Source organism: Pecten maximus, chromosome 13 (genome assembly GCF_902652985.1).
Source record: "Pecten maximus chromosome 13, xPecMax1.1, whole genome shotgun sequence".
NCBI classification, from domain to species: Eukaryota; Metazoa; Mollusca; class Bivalvia; order Pectinida; family Pectinidae; genus Pecten; species Pecten maximus.
This window is the reverse complement of record NC_047027.1, coordinates 3,082,085-3,095,077: the sequence shown is the minus strand read 5'-3', so window position 1 is coordinate 3,095,077 and position 12,993 is coordinate 3,082,085. Positions and strand designations below refer to the sequence as shown.

General features: G+C 39.5%; 1 protein-coding gene across 1 annotated transcript; it reads left to right on the top strand.

Annotated features, from left to right (window-relative positions):
- The first annotated feature begins 5,707 nt into the window (after nucleotides 1-5,707).
- On the top strand, nucleotides 5,708-9,202 carry LOC117340343 (uncharacterized protein K02A2.6-like). The gene is made up of 2 exons (XM_033902106.1): nucleotides 5,708-8,887; nucleotides 8,924-9,202. Exon 1 carries the CDS (start codon nucleotides 5,708-5,710, stop codon nucleotides 8,840-8,842), a length of 3,135 nt encoding a protein of 1,044 aa, XP_033757997.1. The 3' UTR covers nucleotides 8,843-8,887; nucleotides 8,924-9,202.
- Nucleotides 9,203-12,993: the final 3,791 nt, after the last annotated feature.

Sequence of the window (12,993 nt, the reverse complement as noted above, 5' to 3'; positions counted from 1 at the left end):
TGATTATTCTCACTACGTTACATGTTCATGTAACGTAGTGAGAATGACCATCTATATTTTAATTAGATTGATTATAAACATGCTTGACATTCACACAAACAATTTAGTTAATTTCTCAGACAATTATAACTCAACAGAATGTTATCAGAGTCCTCTAAAATGTGGCCATGCATTTCCTCTTGTTTATAAGCGACATTCCTTTCTAATATCTCCGTTGACGCTGCAACCTTTTATAAGATTTTCGTTAAGGGTCTACTCAAAGTTATAGCTGCTTTCCTCTTGCCAAAATTTAGCCTTGGGTCGTTGTATGAAATACACAATGCATGGTCTTGGTTTTTCTTGGACTTACAATACAAAACAAATACAACACTCAATCTCTCATACATACCTATATGTATAGCGATGTTTGCGTTAAGTTTAAACAGCGGTAGTGCACACTGCATTTAAACTACTTTTAAGTAATTTAAATTACAACAAAGTATTATAATAAAAGATACCGGGAACGACTGTCTTCATACTGGTAATGTTACATGTATAATGCTTTGCAGCAAGTACATATATATAAGTTACGGACGTATCTCACAAGGTGTCGGATATATAATGTCGGGCGCCGGCTCGGGGCCGCATGACTTTATATAAAACAGTATCGGTGGCGGGAAGATTACGTGAAATGTCCGTGTACCCGTCGATTGGTCAGATATCCAGTCCAATACATAGTGTACACAGATACAGACATACTACTGACATTTATGAAACGGGACATACTCAATACACGCAGTAAAATAAATTACGTCACTGACGAGTAGAACACACCTGTACATCTGCATTTGTTAGCCTGGCAATATACCGCAATTATAAACATACCGCAGCCTCCCCAAACACATATAAACAACCACTACACGCATGCACTGTTCTAAAACCAGTTATGAAAGGATGGACCATACATATATATAACGCATTCCTACTTATTGAAGCGTTATGACCAGTGCATGGTGTGCAATGAACCATTTACTGTTACATACTTTTTATTGAATTGTATTGATTTACAATTTACGAGAGGTCTTAGGTTCTTTACGGGTCTGTATGTATATACACACTTTAGCTAATTAAGTAACAAACATAAGATTGACGACTCCACATGTTGGTTATTGCTGCATCTATAATTAAACAGAACAAAAATCGTGATGTTTTTAAATAAAATCATTATTTAAACATTTCGTCAGTTCTGTTTTATCGACCAGACTTTAATGGTAGGTGGCCAACGTCCTTATCGGGATGTTTTCGTCGGTCCTCGTTTTCTTGCGTGGTCACGTGACCGGCACGAAGGACAACATAAACGTGATACACTTGTTCATCGTACTTAGAAACCGAGGGAAAGTGTTGTACAGTCTTCTATTTATTCACATACAGTTGTATAACGGAGTAATAAACTGATATTACTTTAGGAAGTGTGTATTAATACTTTTTTAATAACGTTGACGATGTTTGTCATTTTCGTAAGAATGTAGAGCACTTTTTGCTGTTCTCGTACAAATACCTTCACGCTCCTTTCTGTTTAATAAGTATTCATTTAGGGTAGTCGGGTGCTCTTAGACGATTTATAGAGCAAGTGCTAGTGTTTATGCTTTAGCGTTTTAAGTATCGAAATCAGCATATAGAAACGAACAAACGGTTGATAGACGAATTCACATATGATTTCCAAAAACACAAAGTAAAGTTATTTAGACGTTTGCGGTTCTACAATCAAGTTTGTAGATTCAAAACTGGTAAAACCGTCCACGCCGTTGCCATGACAGCTGGTCCAAGCTGCGGTTATCGACAAAGTGAAGTCTTACGCGCAATATTCCGTTTTCTTCGTAAAACTACATTTACACCATATATTGATTATGGTTGTTCTACCATACCTGATCAATTGAAATATAGGAATGTACAATTTGCAACAATGTATAACAATGAGCAACAAAATGAGACGCAACATTAACCCACATGCGCTGCTACAATGCTGCTACAGTAAAGTACATTGCAGTTAATGAAAAGCATCCCGAAGTTACTATATTGATATTGCTGGTTTTGCCTTAACAATTGAAACATTTCTATGTACAGGAGTTAAATACTTACTGTTTTAAATCCTGTTGAGTATCCGTCTTAAAGGTTTGATCACATATTTTTGATACAGACAACAAAATGGCCAGCGCTTGAAGTCTCTACAGCATTAGCTTATATTGATACTATCATAAACAGGTAAAGGACAGGGTATTGACGTCATGTTATGTATTTCAGCGTAATAATTACATCGGTAATATCACGATAACAAATCACTATGTCAACATGGCACTAAATGCCAGATAAAATTCCAAAATTAAGCTAGAATTTATTGATTGTACAAATGTGTAAACATGGCATCCAGGGTAACATCGTTTGGCTTGGTTTATTATTGTTTAACGTCCTATCAACACCGAAGGTCATTTAATTAAGGGTCCCGTGCGTGAAACTTTGCGAGACTTGGTTGATAAAAAACTTTACCAACAGGATTGTACACGAGTTATCTGTAATATACTGCTTACGACCTAGGTTGTTAAAAATCAAATTACGAACACCGAATACCGAAACAGAACATATAGTTAATTCCAAAGATCCCAAATAGTTGGAATTCAGAATTATTATTTGTATCCAGTACCACTGAAGTAATCAAAAGACAAATAAAATTAAACAACTCGTGTCTGCCCTGTGGGTATGGCGTAAGAATTGTACCTGCTGCCCTATTGAATGATCGTAAAAGCCGAATTAATTTGATAAATGTCTCTTCTTTAGTTTTTTCCTGAAAATGTCTCGCTTATCACTGCCTCACTTTTGGCATTGTTAAATAAATAATTCTGATAATATGTATAGACAATGAACAGACCGGGAGAAACAGATTCCTTCCTACGATTTGCCCTACTCTTACCACGTACTACTCACTATGTCGAATCATATAACACGAACTTTAGTTAACTACCGAACCACGATAAACTGACGCAATCACTACACGGGAGTAAGGAAGCCGAGTATATAACGATATTCAAATGACTTTTAATTCCTGCACATTAGATACAATTATTGATCCAACATAGGTAAATATCGATCACACAAGTATTAATATCCGACTAAAATGTCAATACCTTGGTTGACGAGCTGAATTTCGCGTTGTTGTATGTTATTGGTCGCGTTGTTACTAGTTTAAATTGATAGGTTTGGTTGTGTATTGTTTGGACCTTTTTTTAATTGCAAGGAAAAACTGACATGGATCAAAGAGGACCGCGGGGCGAAATAGTAAACCGACTTCGTTCTTATTAAAATGATATTTTCGTCGTCTTTCGAGTTGTTAGGTGGCATGCGATAATCCAAACCTTTCATAATATAGCTAATATTTAATATTCTAAATGTTTGTATATTACACGTATTACAGGATCAGCATTTCGTCCATTAAAACAAATTTATATCATGATTATAATACCTAATATGTTTATATATTAAACGGTAGAACACTGTTTTCGGACCTGCCCTGAAGGTAGGGCGTAATAATTGTACCTGCTGCCCCCATTGCATGATCGTAAGAGGCGACTAAATTTTGCCACCTGTCGCGTCATATCCGGGGCCATAATAGGAATATTATACGGCTATGCAAAAAAAAAAAACCCAGATAGATCTCCCCTACTTGATAGTACTACAAATGCATTACACCTGACAATAGGAAAATACATATTTTAGTTCTGTGTGCAATCTGTCAGAAAATAACATCGATAAAGAATTACTTTTTTTGAAAAGAGGACCGATTCTATTTAATCAGAAATACATATAGTTTCCAGTGAAGTTGAAGACATTATAAAAAATCTAGATGTTAATGAGGCGTCTGGTCCTGACGGTATCAGCCACAGAATGCTGAATTTTTTTTATCAGAGTTCTCATATCTAGAATCCGGTTGTTAACCCCTTTCGAAGAGAAGAGATGCTCGGAAACTCCTTATTCTATTCTGTAGTCAATACAAACGCACCTAGTTTTCTTATCGACCAACCGCCAATGTATATTGCTTACATATATTCTGATGATTTACGAAATGCAGATTTATTTAGGAAACAACACTTTCGTCTACAATTTTCAAGAAACTATTTTCTTTCCTTCTACTTCAAAACTGTGGAATGACTTAAATAACACTATCAGAAACTCGCCTAATTCAAGTTCCTTCAAATTTAATCTAAAATAATCTATGACAGTAAACATTATATATATCAGGCATTTTATCAGCTATGGTTCTCGAAACCTTTTTTAGAGCCAATATCATTGATTTACCTGCTTGTCAACGTTGGCATCCCTGTGAAGATTCCCACCATTTCCCCCTTAACTGTCCCCTGTATAACAACTTAAGAGGAACTCTTATTGCTGATTTAAAAGGTACGGTCCTGTTAATGTAGATGTACTTTGCAATGGTTGTTACATATAGCTAAATATGTTGGAGCTCGTACTGAGTATTATTTGTATGTACACCGAGACCGGTGACGTCATGAGTTTTGGGAGTTAATAAAATGTCGCCTTACATAAGCGTGTTGCTAGTCTTTACATGGTGTCAGATTGGCTTGTTGTGATGGAATGATGCAGCTAAGCAGCGGTAAATAGGACAAACAACGACGATAAAACTCCAGTTAACACATCGGCATGCATGTTAAGCCTGGAGGAGTCCACGTTTGAATAATATTCCGACTTACAGCTCAACATCACACATACCCACGTGTACCGCGGCGCGGGAACGAGAACCACGAGGTCATGGCGGCGTCAAAGGGTATACCACCCCCAGCTCCTATGGACACGAAAGGTGACTTGAAGTCAAACTGGAAATTCTTTCGTGCTCAATGGCATAATTTTGAGACTGCCACGGAACTGGCCGATAAAGACGAAAAGGTAAGAGTAGCTACCTTACTGTCTGTTATGGGAAAAGAATGTTTCCAGATATTTCAACACCTGGACATAACAACAGATAATAGAAAGAAAATAGCACGTGTTTTGGAAGCGTTACAAAAGCATTTTGAGCCAAAGACAAATGTTATATATGAGAGATACGTGTTTAACACATCGGACCAGCTACCAAATGAGAACATTGATTCCTACACTACTAGACTGAGGGGCTTAGCAGAATCGTGTAGTTTTGGACAGTTGCAAGATGAATTGCTACGCGATCGACTTGTCTTGGGAACTAAGGACATAGCAGCAAGATCCCGTATGCTACCAGAGTCGGACCTCACACTGACAAAAGCAGTTACTATATGTAGAACAAGTGAAATGACTGAAAATCAATTAAAGAAATTCCAGTCAACTGAGGAGAAAGTTCAGTATGTGAAGGGTCCTCACAAATCAAAACACAAAAAAGAACAGAACGATGATAAGAAGAAAAAACATTCTACAAAGCAGCACTCTCAGTCCAGATCTAGTTATCAACAACATCGGTCCAATCATAACCCACACTCTTCGCGAACATGCAAATACTGCGGAGACTCGCATGAGTGGGACAAGCGGAAGTGCCCAGCATATGGAAAAACATGCAATAAGTGCGGTAAACGAAATCATTTTTCAAGTATGTGCCTTGGAGCTAAAGTGAGTTGAGGACTCGGACGATTCTGACGAATCACTGTTCAACATTAAATCAAAGCATGGTAAACAGTGGTTTGTTGATGTAACTATGACAATTCCAGATACAGGGGCTACCTCGGTGATTAACTGTCAAATGGACACTGGGTCGACTTGCAATTTAATTAGTCGTCTCGAGTATGGAAAGCTGGCGCAGGATTTGAATCCATTACTAGAACTGAGTAAAGTTCGCTTGAAACTGTATGACAACACAAGACTACAACCCATTGGAAAATGTGACATTCGATGTCAAGTGGGTAAGGTGACCCAAACTCTGGAATTTCTGGTTGTGGATGTTGAACAGACACCGCTGTTATCTGCCGAAGCGTGTGAACTATTAGGATTATTGACTGTCAACTCGGTGAACTGTGTCAAATTGTCAGATAAGCCATTAACCCTGCATGACATAATGAATGAATACAGTGACCTGTTCGAAGGCCTTGGTCAATTGCCGGGAGATTATCAGATCGACATAGATCCTACAGTTAAACCGGTTCAACATCACCCGAGGAAAGTGCCTGAAGCACTTAAGAAAGACTTGCGTAAGGAACTTACAAGGCTCGTAGAGAAGGGTGTTATACAGAAAGTGACAACCCCAACAGATTGGATTAGCAGTATGGTTGTTGTCAGGAAGTCGTCGGGAAAACTCAGAATTTGTATTGACCCGAAGGACCTCAATAGCGCGATAAGAAGGTCACACTATCCTATGACAACTGTAGAGGATATCTTACCAAACCTCTCAAAGGCGAAAGTCTTCACAGTGCTAGATGCAAAGGATGGTTTCTGGCACGTGAAACTGGATACACCGAGTAGTTATTTAACTACCTTCTGGACTCCATTCGGACGTTATCGATGGATTCGCATGCCTTTCGGAATCTCTTCGGCGCCCGAGGAATTCCAACGCAGACAGCATGAGGCATTTGAAAATCTCACAGGGTCAGAGGTCATAGTTGATGATATCTTGGTATACGGGAGCGGAGATACCATGCAGGAGGCGATTCATGACCATGACATTAACCTCAGAGCCACACTCGAAAGAGCGAAATCAGTAGGAATTAAGCTGAATCGCGACAAACTCAAGTTACGACAAACTGAAGTACGGTATATGGGACATCTATTAACCTCGGACGGTATTCGCCCTGATCCAACAAAGGTTCAAGCTATTACGGAGATGCCAAAACCCACAGACATGAAGGCGGTACAGCGCTTTGTAGGATTTGTCACTTACCTCGCAAAATTTGTACCACATCTTTCGGAGACGATCGAGCCGCTTCGTCGACTTACAATGAAAGACGCAGTCTGGACATGGCAATCGCAGCAGGAAGACGCATTCCAGAACGTTGTGAAACAAATCACCAGTCAGCCCGTACTGAAGTACTACGACTTAAACAAGGAAGTCACTATACAATGCGACGCTAGCGAAGTAGGTCTTGGAGCTGCGCTGCTTCAAGATGGATTACCTGTCGTTTACGCTTCGCGAGCTCTTTCGTCAACCGAGCAACGATACGCTCAAATTGAAAAAGAATGCCTAGCAATCGTGTTCGCATGCGAAAGGTTTGAACAATATATACTGGGCAGAGACTTTGTGACAGTATGCTCAGATCAGAAGCCACTTGAAAGTATTTTCAAGAAACCCCTTAAAGCAGCACCTAAACGGCTTCAAAGGATGTTGCTACGCCTGCAAGCCTACACCCTGAAGGTGGAATACAAGAAGGGGAAAGAGATGTATGTAGCCGATACTCTCTCGCGAGCGTATTTACCCCTCGAGAGCTCAGTGGAATCTAGTGCGCGTAGACTAGAGTATGAACAGGTTAACTTCACTGAATCGCTCAATGTCAGTGAGCCGCGACTCGGACAGATTCAGACGCACACAACGCAAGATACGTGTCTACAGACATTGAAATCGGTAATACTGTCTGGCTGGCCTGATACCAAAGAGGAGGTACCAGTTACAATTCGCGAATATTGGAACTTCAGAGACGAACTCGCAGTGCACAACGGAATTCTATTCAAAGGAAGCAGAGTTGTGATTCCGAAGTTACTCCGTAAAGAAATGTTGACCAGGATACATTCAAGTCACCAGGGGATAGTGTCATCCTTGAGTAAGGCTCGTGGAGTGATTTTCTGGCCAAACATGGGTAACGAAATACGAGATCATATCCAGCAATGCGGGACCTGTTGTGAGTACGACATTCGTCAGCAGAAGGAACCCTTGATAACGCATGATATTCCCGACCACCCATGGGGGAAAGTCGGAGTAGACCTGTTTACACTGCAGAAAACAGATTATCTAGTGTCGGTTGACTATTATTCTGATTTCTGGGAGATTGATACACTATCAGACACTACAGCAGCCACAGTGATTGCCTGCTTGAAAAGACATTTCAGTAGACATGGCATCCCAGACATCGTTATGTCAGATAACGGACCACAATTCAGTAGTGCTGAATTCGCAGAATTCGCGCGCGAGTGGGAATTTAGTCATACCACTTCATCACCTTACCATAGCCAGTCGAATGGTAAAGTTGAATCAGCAGTCAAGATATCCAAAACCATCTTGAAGAAAACCATTAGGAATGGTCAGGATCCATGGAAAGCTATTCTTGATTGGCGGAACACCCCTACAGCAGGAATGGACAGTAGTCCTTCCCAAAGACTGATGTCGCGACGAACAAAGGGAACGCTACCTGTCGCTGCTGTGCTTTTGCAACCATGTGTCGTCGCAGACGTTGATGAGCGCAGAGTGCGAAAACAACAACGCGCCAAACAACAGTACGATAAAACCGCGAAAGAACTTCCAGAGCTTAAAATTGGACAGCCAGTACGTATGGCCCCGTTACCAACTGATCGCGATAAAAAATGGAGATTTGGTAGATGTGTAGACACTTGTGGTCAAAGAAGTTATGTGGTCGACATAGCTGGTAAGCTATATAGGCGTAACCGTAAATTCATCAGCCCAACTCGGGAGGACTCGCCATCATCGTGTACTGATGTTATCGAGTATGAGTCATTTCCGACAAATACTAGTGCTACCCCTATAACCAGTACCGTACGTGATCCAATGGCGCCCAACACACCTGGAATACGCCCAGAACAACCTGGTCCAAATATTAACACTACTCCTGGTCCCAAAGGCACCACTCGGAGTGGCAGGATGGTGAGAGCACCAGTTAAGCTGGATTTATAGACTTGTCGCGTTCTGATTTATAGACTTATCGCGTCGCGTTGTGAGTTTGTGAGTTAAAGACTTTTCGTGTCGCGTTGTGAGTTATAGAACTTTCAGTGTTATTTTGACTTATAGCGTTTCTTCCAGTTAGAACAATAGTTCTTTTATTGACTTTAAATTTTCTTTGTGTTCCTTAAAGAAAGGGAGATGTTACATATAGCTAAATATGTTGGAGCTCGTACTGAGTATTATTTGTATGTACACCGAGACCGGTGACGTCATGAGTTTTGGGAGTTAATAAAATGTCGCCTTACATAAGCGTGTTGCTAGTCCTTACAATGGTGACACGAATATTTCCTCAGCTGACAACATAAAAATCGCTAAAGTTGTGCAAAACTTCTTGAGAACGTAGGGAAGATTCGACTAACTATAACTTCCCAGCTCCCCCTTTATTTTCATGTCATTTTCCTATGATAACAAAAACAACTTTATCCAAAATGCTCCATTTATCCATATGCTATAACATCTTCCCTAATCTATTCAGTATAATTGAATTCATTCCGAACATTTAAAGGTCGTGTTTCTGATCCTTCCCGATCCGGGCGGCACACGTGAAACGGATATAATAGAAGGAAATAGAGGCCCAGGAGAATGAAACTGTGATATTTCTGATATGTCAATTATTATATTTTCGTTTCTTTATCACATTTTTGAATATTTGTATATGCCATCATGTGACTATGCTATTGTTTATCATTGTGTCACTAACATGGGAAAAGTTTGTAAACTTGCTGGTTAACCCCTTTGTCATTTTATGGCAATAAAATATGTTTAAACCAAACCTGGATATTTCTGTTGGGAGTTTTGTTATCTCATAGATTATTTCTATTTGTAAAATGAACAAGCGAGTCCCCGCCATTATTTTCTACCGAAGACGCTCACAATGAGTCCATGATTTTACTTTAATGTAACCAACGTGTTGAAATTGTGTGGTGTACACGTACACTTTATATATAATTACTGGGATACAGAGTGCATAGTCAAAGGGAGATAATCATTATAATTGTTCACCGTGTTGCGTATCTAATTTTAGTTTTAAAAGAATTACCGGAGTGCCGGAATTTGGTCTGTTTTAAATGATAGTTGAGTTCCTGGAAAAAAACATGGAAGCTACGCTTGATGTTAGAATGCTCTATCACATGGTGGAGAATCCAATTTCCTGGCGGTATGACGGTTTGTTTATGAACAATTTTCGAATTGAACTTGACTTACTTTGTTACAATATTATCATTCTACGTGTAAATGTTATCAATGCAAGATGAACCAGCGTGGTCCGAGGAAAAATGTATTGATGGAGGCAGCATCCGGTTCGCTATTTCAGGATTTTCAAAGTATTCGTAGGACTGCACAAACATATTCTACTACCTATTCAACCCCCAATATTAACACCTCAAATTTCGCCTCATGGAATTTCATTGAGGCGGATTTCAAAGAGACCTACATAAACAGGTCACATATAGATCCCAACTTAACTATGGAATCAGCAGCATTCGATTTCATATCCCTATCACCTTCACAACCTTTGGAAGATTTGTTTTTTTACAGTATCACCCTAGAGAAGAGTCGGAATCTACATAAGTCTGAAAGAGACTTAATACATGTACATCAATTCGTTAATAGTCTACACCCAGCCTTGACGTTTCATGTTCGGGTAGGAAGGTGTAAATCTTTCGCTGATGTCCTCACTGTCGCCAAAGCAAAGTTGCTGTTGTAGTGAACATGTGCATGTACAACATTACCAGACGCCCCCGAGAGAACACCCTGAAGTACATCTTCAGCTACCTCTAGAACCTCAGAGGATTAGTACCATGAACGCTCGCGCTTGCCATGCATGTGGTGGACAGGGGCATGTCCGGCGCGCATGTACCTGATCAGATACTGGTGTTCCAGACCCTAACGTTAACTGTCCGTTCTGCTCACAGTTTTGACATTATGCTGTAAGCTGTGTACATTCTAGTCAAAATCAGAAAAAAACGGTGGTTCACGAGGCCAGATCAAACGCGTGCTCCCTCGGGAAACAAATAAACACAGCACGTCGCCTTCACAGCTTGTCGCCTACACTATGGAGAGAGACAATATATTTACAGTCCAGCAGCTGTGATCTATAAACTGAACATTATGATTTTGATACTGTTATAGAATCTAGCACTTGTACTTCTGATTATGATTTTTGAGAGTTAAAATGTAAAAGTGAATTTTTGTATATGCCGGTACATTTCAAAGGTATCAAGGTAGCAGCTCTCCTTGATTGGGGCTCTAGTATATCAGCATATCAGAGTACCAAATTTATAATATGTTACCTCAAATTTGTAAAACATAACGTGTAAACCAGACTGCCAGTCTCGCAATAATGATTCAATATTGACCCATTTAGTCATGTTAAAATACTATATATATAAAACAATTTTCATTGGACAAATTGGTTTAGTTTATTTTATTTGCTTAACGTCCTATCAACAACTGAGGTCATTTAAGGATGGTTTGGTTTGGTTTATTTGGTTTAACGTCCTATTAACAGCTAAGGTCATTTAAGGACGGCCCCCGTGCGTGCGACATGCATGCGTGTGTTGGGTGCGTATGTGTTTTGGGAGGCTGCGGTATGTTCGTGTCAAGTCTCCTTGTGATAGGCCGGAACTTTTGCCGATTTATAGTCCTACCTTACTGAAGCATTCTACCGAAGACACCCAGCAGGAAACCCCACCCGGTCACATTATACTGACATATGGAAAAGTTTCGCGCCCAGAGTTATCGTTCCTGATGGTGCAGCACCACGTGATAAAGTTAGATATGGGCAATATGGCGTCCGCGTCAAAAAGAAGGAGAAACGACGTGAAATCATATGCGTAAGTACGTATATTCTAGCATATGAGCATTATAAACGATATTTGTCAACTTAGTTTGAAGTCAGTACGTAGATATTCTAGATAGTTATTATTATATAACGCCATGAGATAGTTTTGTTTTCGTGAGGCTACGACTAGCCCGGTGTAGTGGGAAAATAGCCCTGATATCCATTGGGCTGGGGTAGTTATATGTACCAGCTTTTGTAACTATTTCGTATGCTTAAACTGAAAGATTAAATATGTCTATTTAAATTTTTGAAGCCAGTTGTTGTATTGTAACTATATTGTGTATAATGATAACTAGTAGATATATATATATATATCTCTATACATGTTTCGATTTCTTGGCCAGTACATTACAATGATGTATGGCCTAATTAATGTAACACATGTTTCTATACTGATCCCCCATACATTTGATTCATACGAAACACGTCCCTCTTCTTTAATATACAATACTGATATGTTTGTTAGTTTATTTACGGTAGGATATCAAACTTCAATCACAGGGGCATGTCTAGTCTTATATTAAAAAATAGCCAGAAATACCTAAATACAAGACTAGACATATAAATGTCTCATGTGCTTCAATGCAGTATCCCCTTCTTTTGAGTATTAAATGTTTGATGTCTTAAAATTTTGGAGAATATGATATCGGACCGTCCTGATTCTTTATATCTTGGATATGGACATAGAGACAATTCCCTTGCCTGTATCCATAAATTGGCATAATTGTCTTATTTTATCTTACCCCGGCATTTATGTACATTAAACATACATGGTGTAGATATTATTCTGATAACTTAAACAGACAAGTGTGTACTGTAAACCCACGATGAATTTGTAGCAGGCCGGGTTTTGATTGTGATTTGTACTGAACACAGTTGTATGGTCGCCTTAAAGCTTATAACTTTGGGCTAGGTGAATTTCCCTTTAGCTCAGTCAGTAGAGCTGCGAACCAGTAAGCCGAGGATCGCCGGCTCTATCCCGACTGGCAGCACACTACTACTCCTTGAACGTTTACACATTTGTTAGTTTTAGTGACCTTAGCTGTTAATAGGACGTTAAACAAAATAAACCAAACCAAACCAAATTTAGTGAGCTCAATGACCTTCATTTGCCACATGCAAGACGTGCTGCTCCAGTCAGACCCCTCACTTGGAAAGGACTTTATCCTGTGGATGTTTTAGAGGAGGGACTCAACAACACTTTCAAAGATCATTACATTGGGAATTTTGATTATAGAAGTAGACTAAATTTGACTCAAAT

What these genes read in the sequence shown, in the direction of transcription:
- LOC117340343 (XM_033902106.1), top strand. Translation starts at nt 5,708, where the DNA reads ATGACAATTCCAGATACAGGGGCTACCTCGGTGATTAACTGTCAAATG.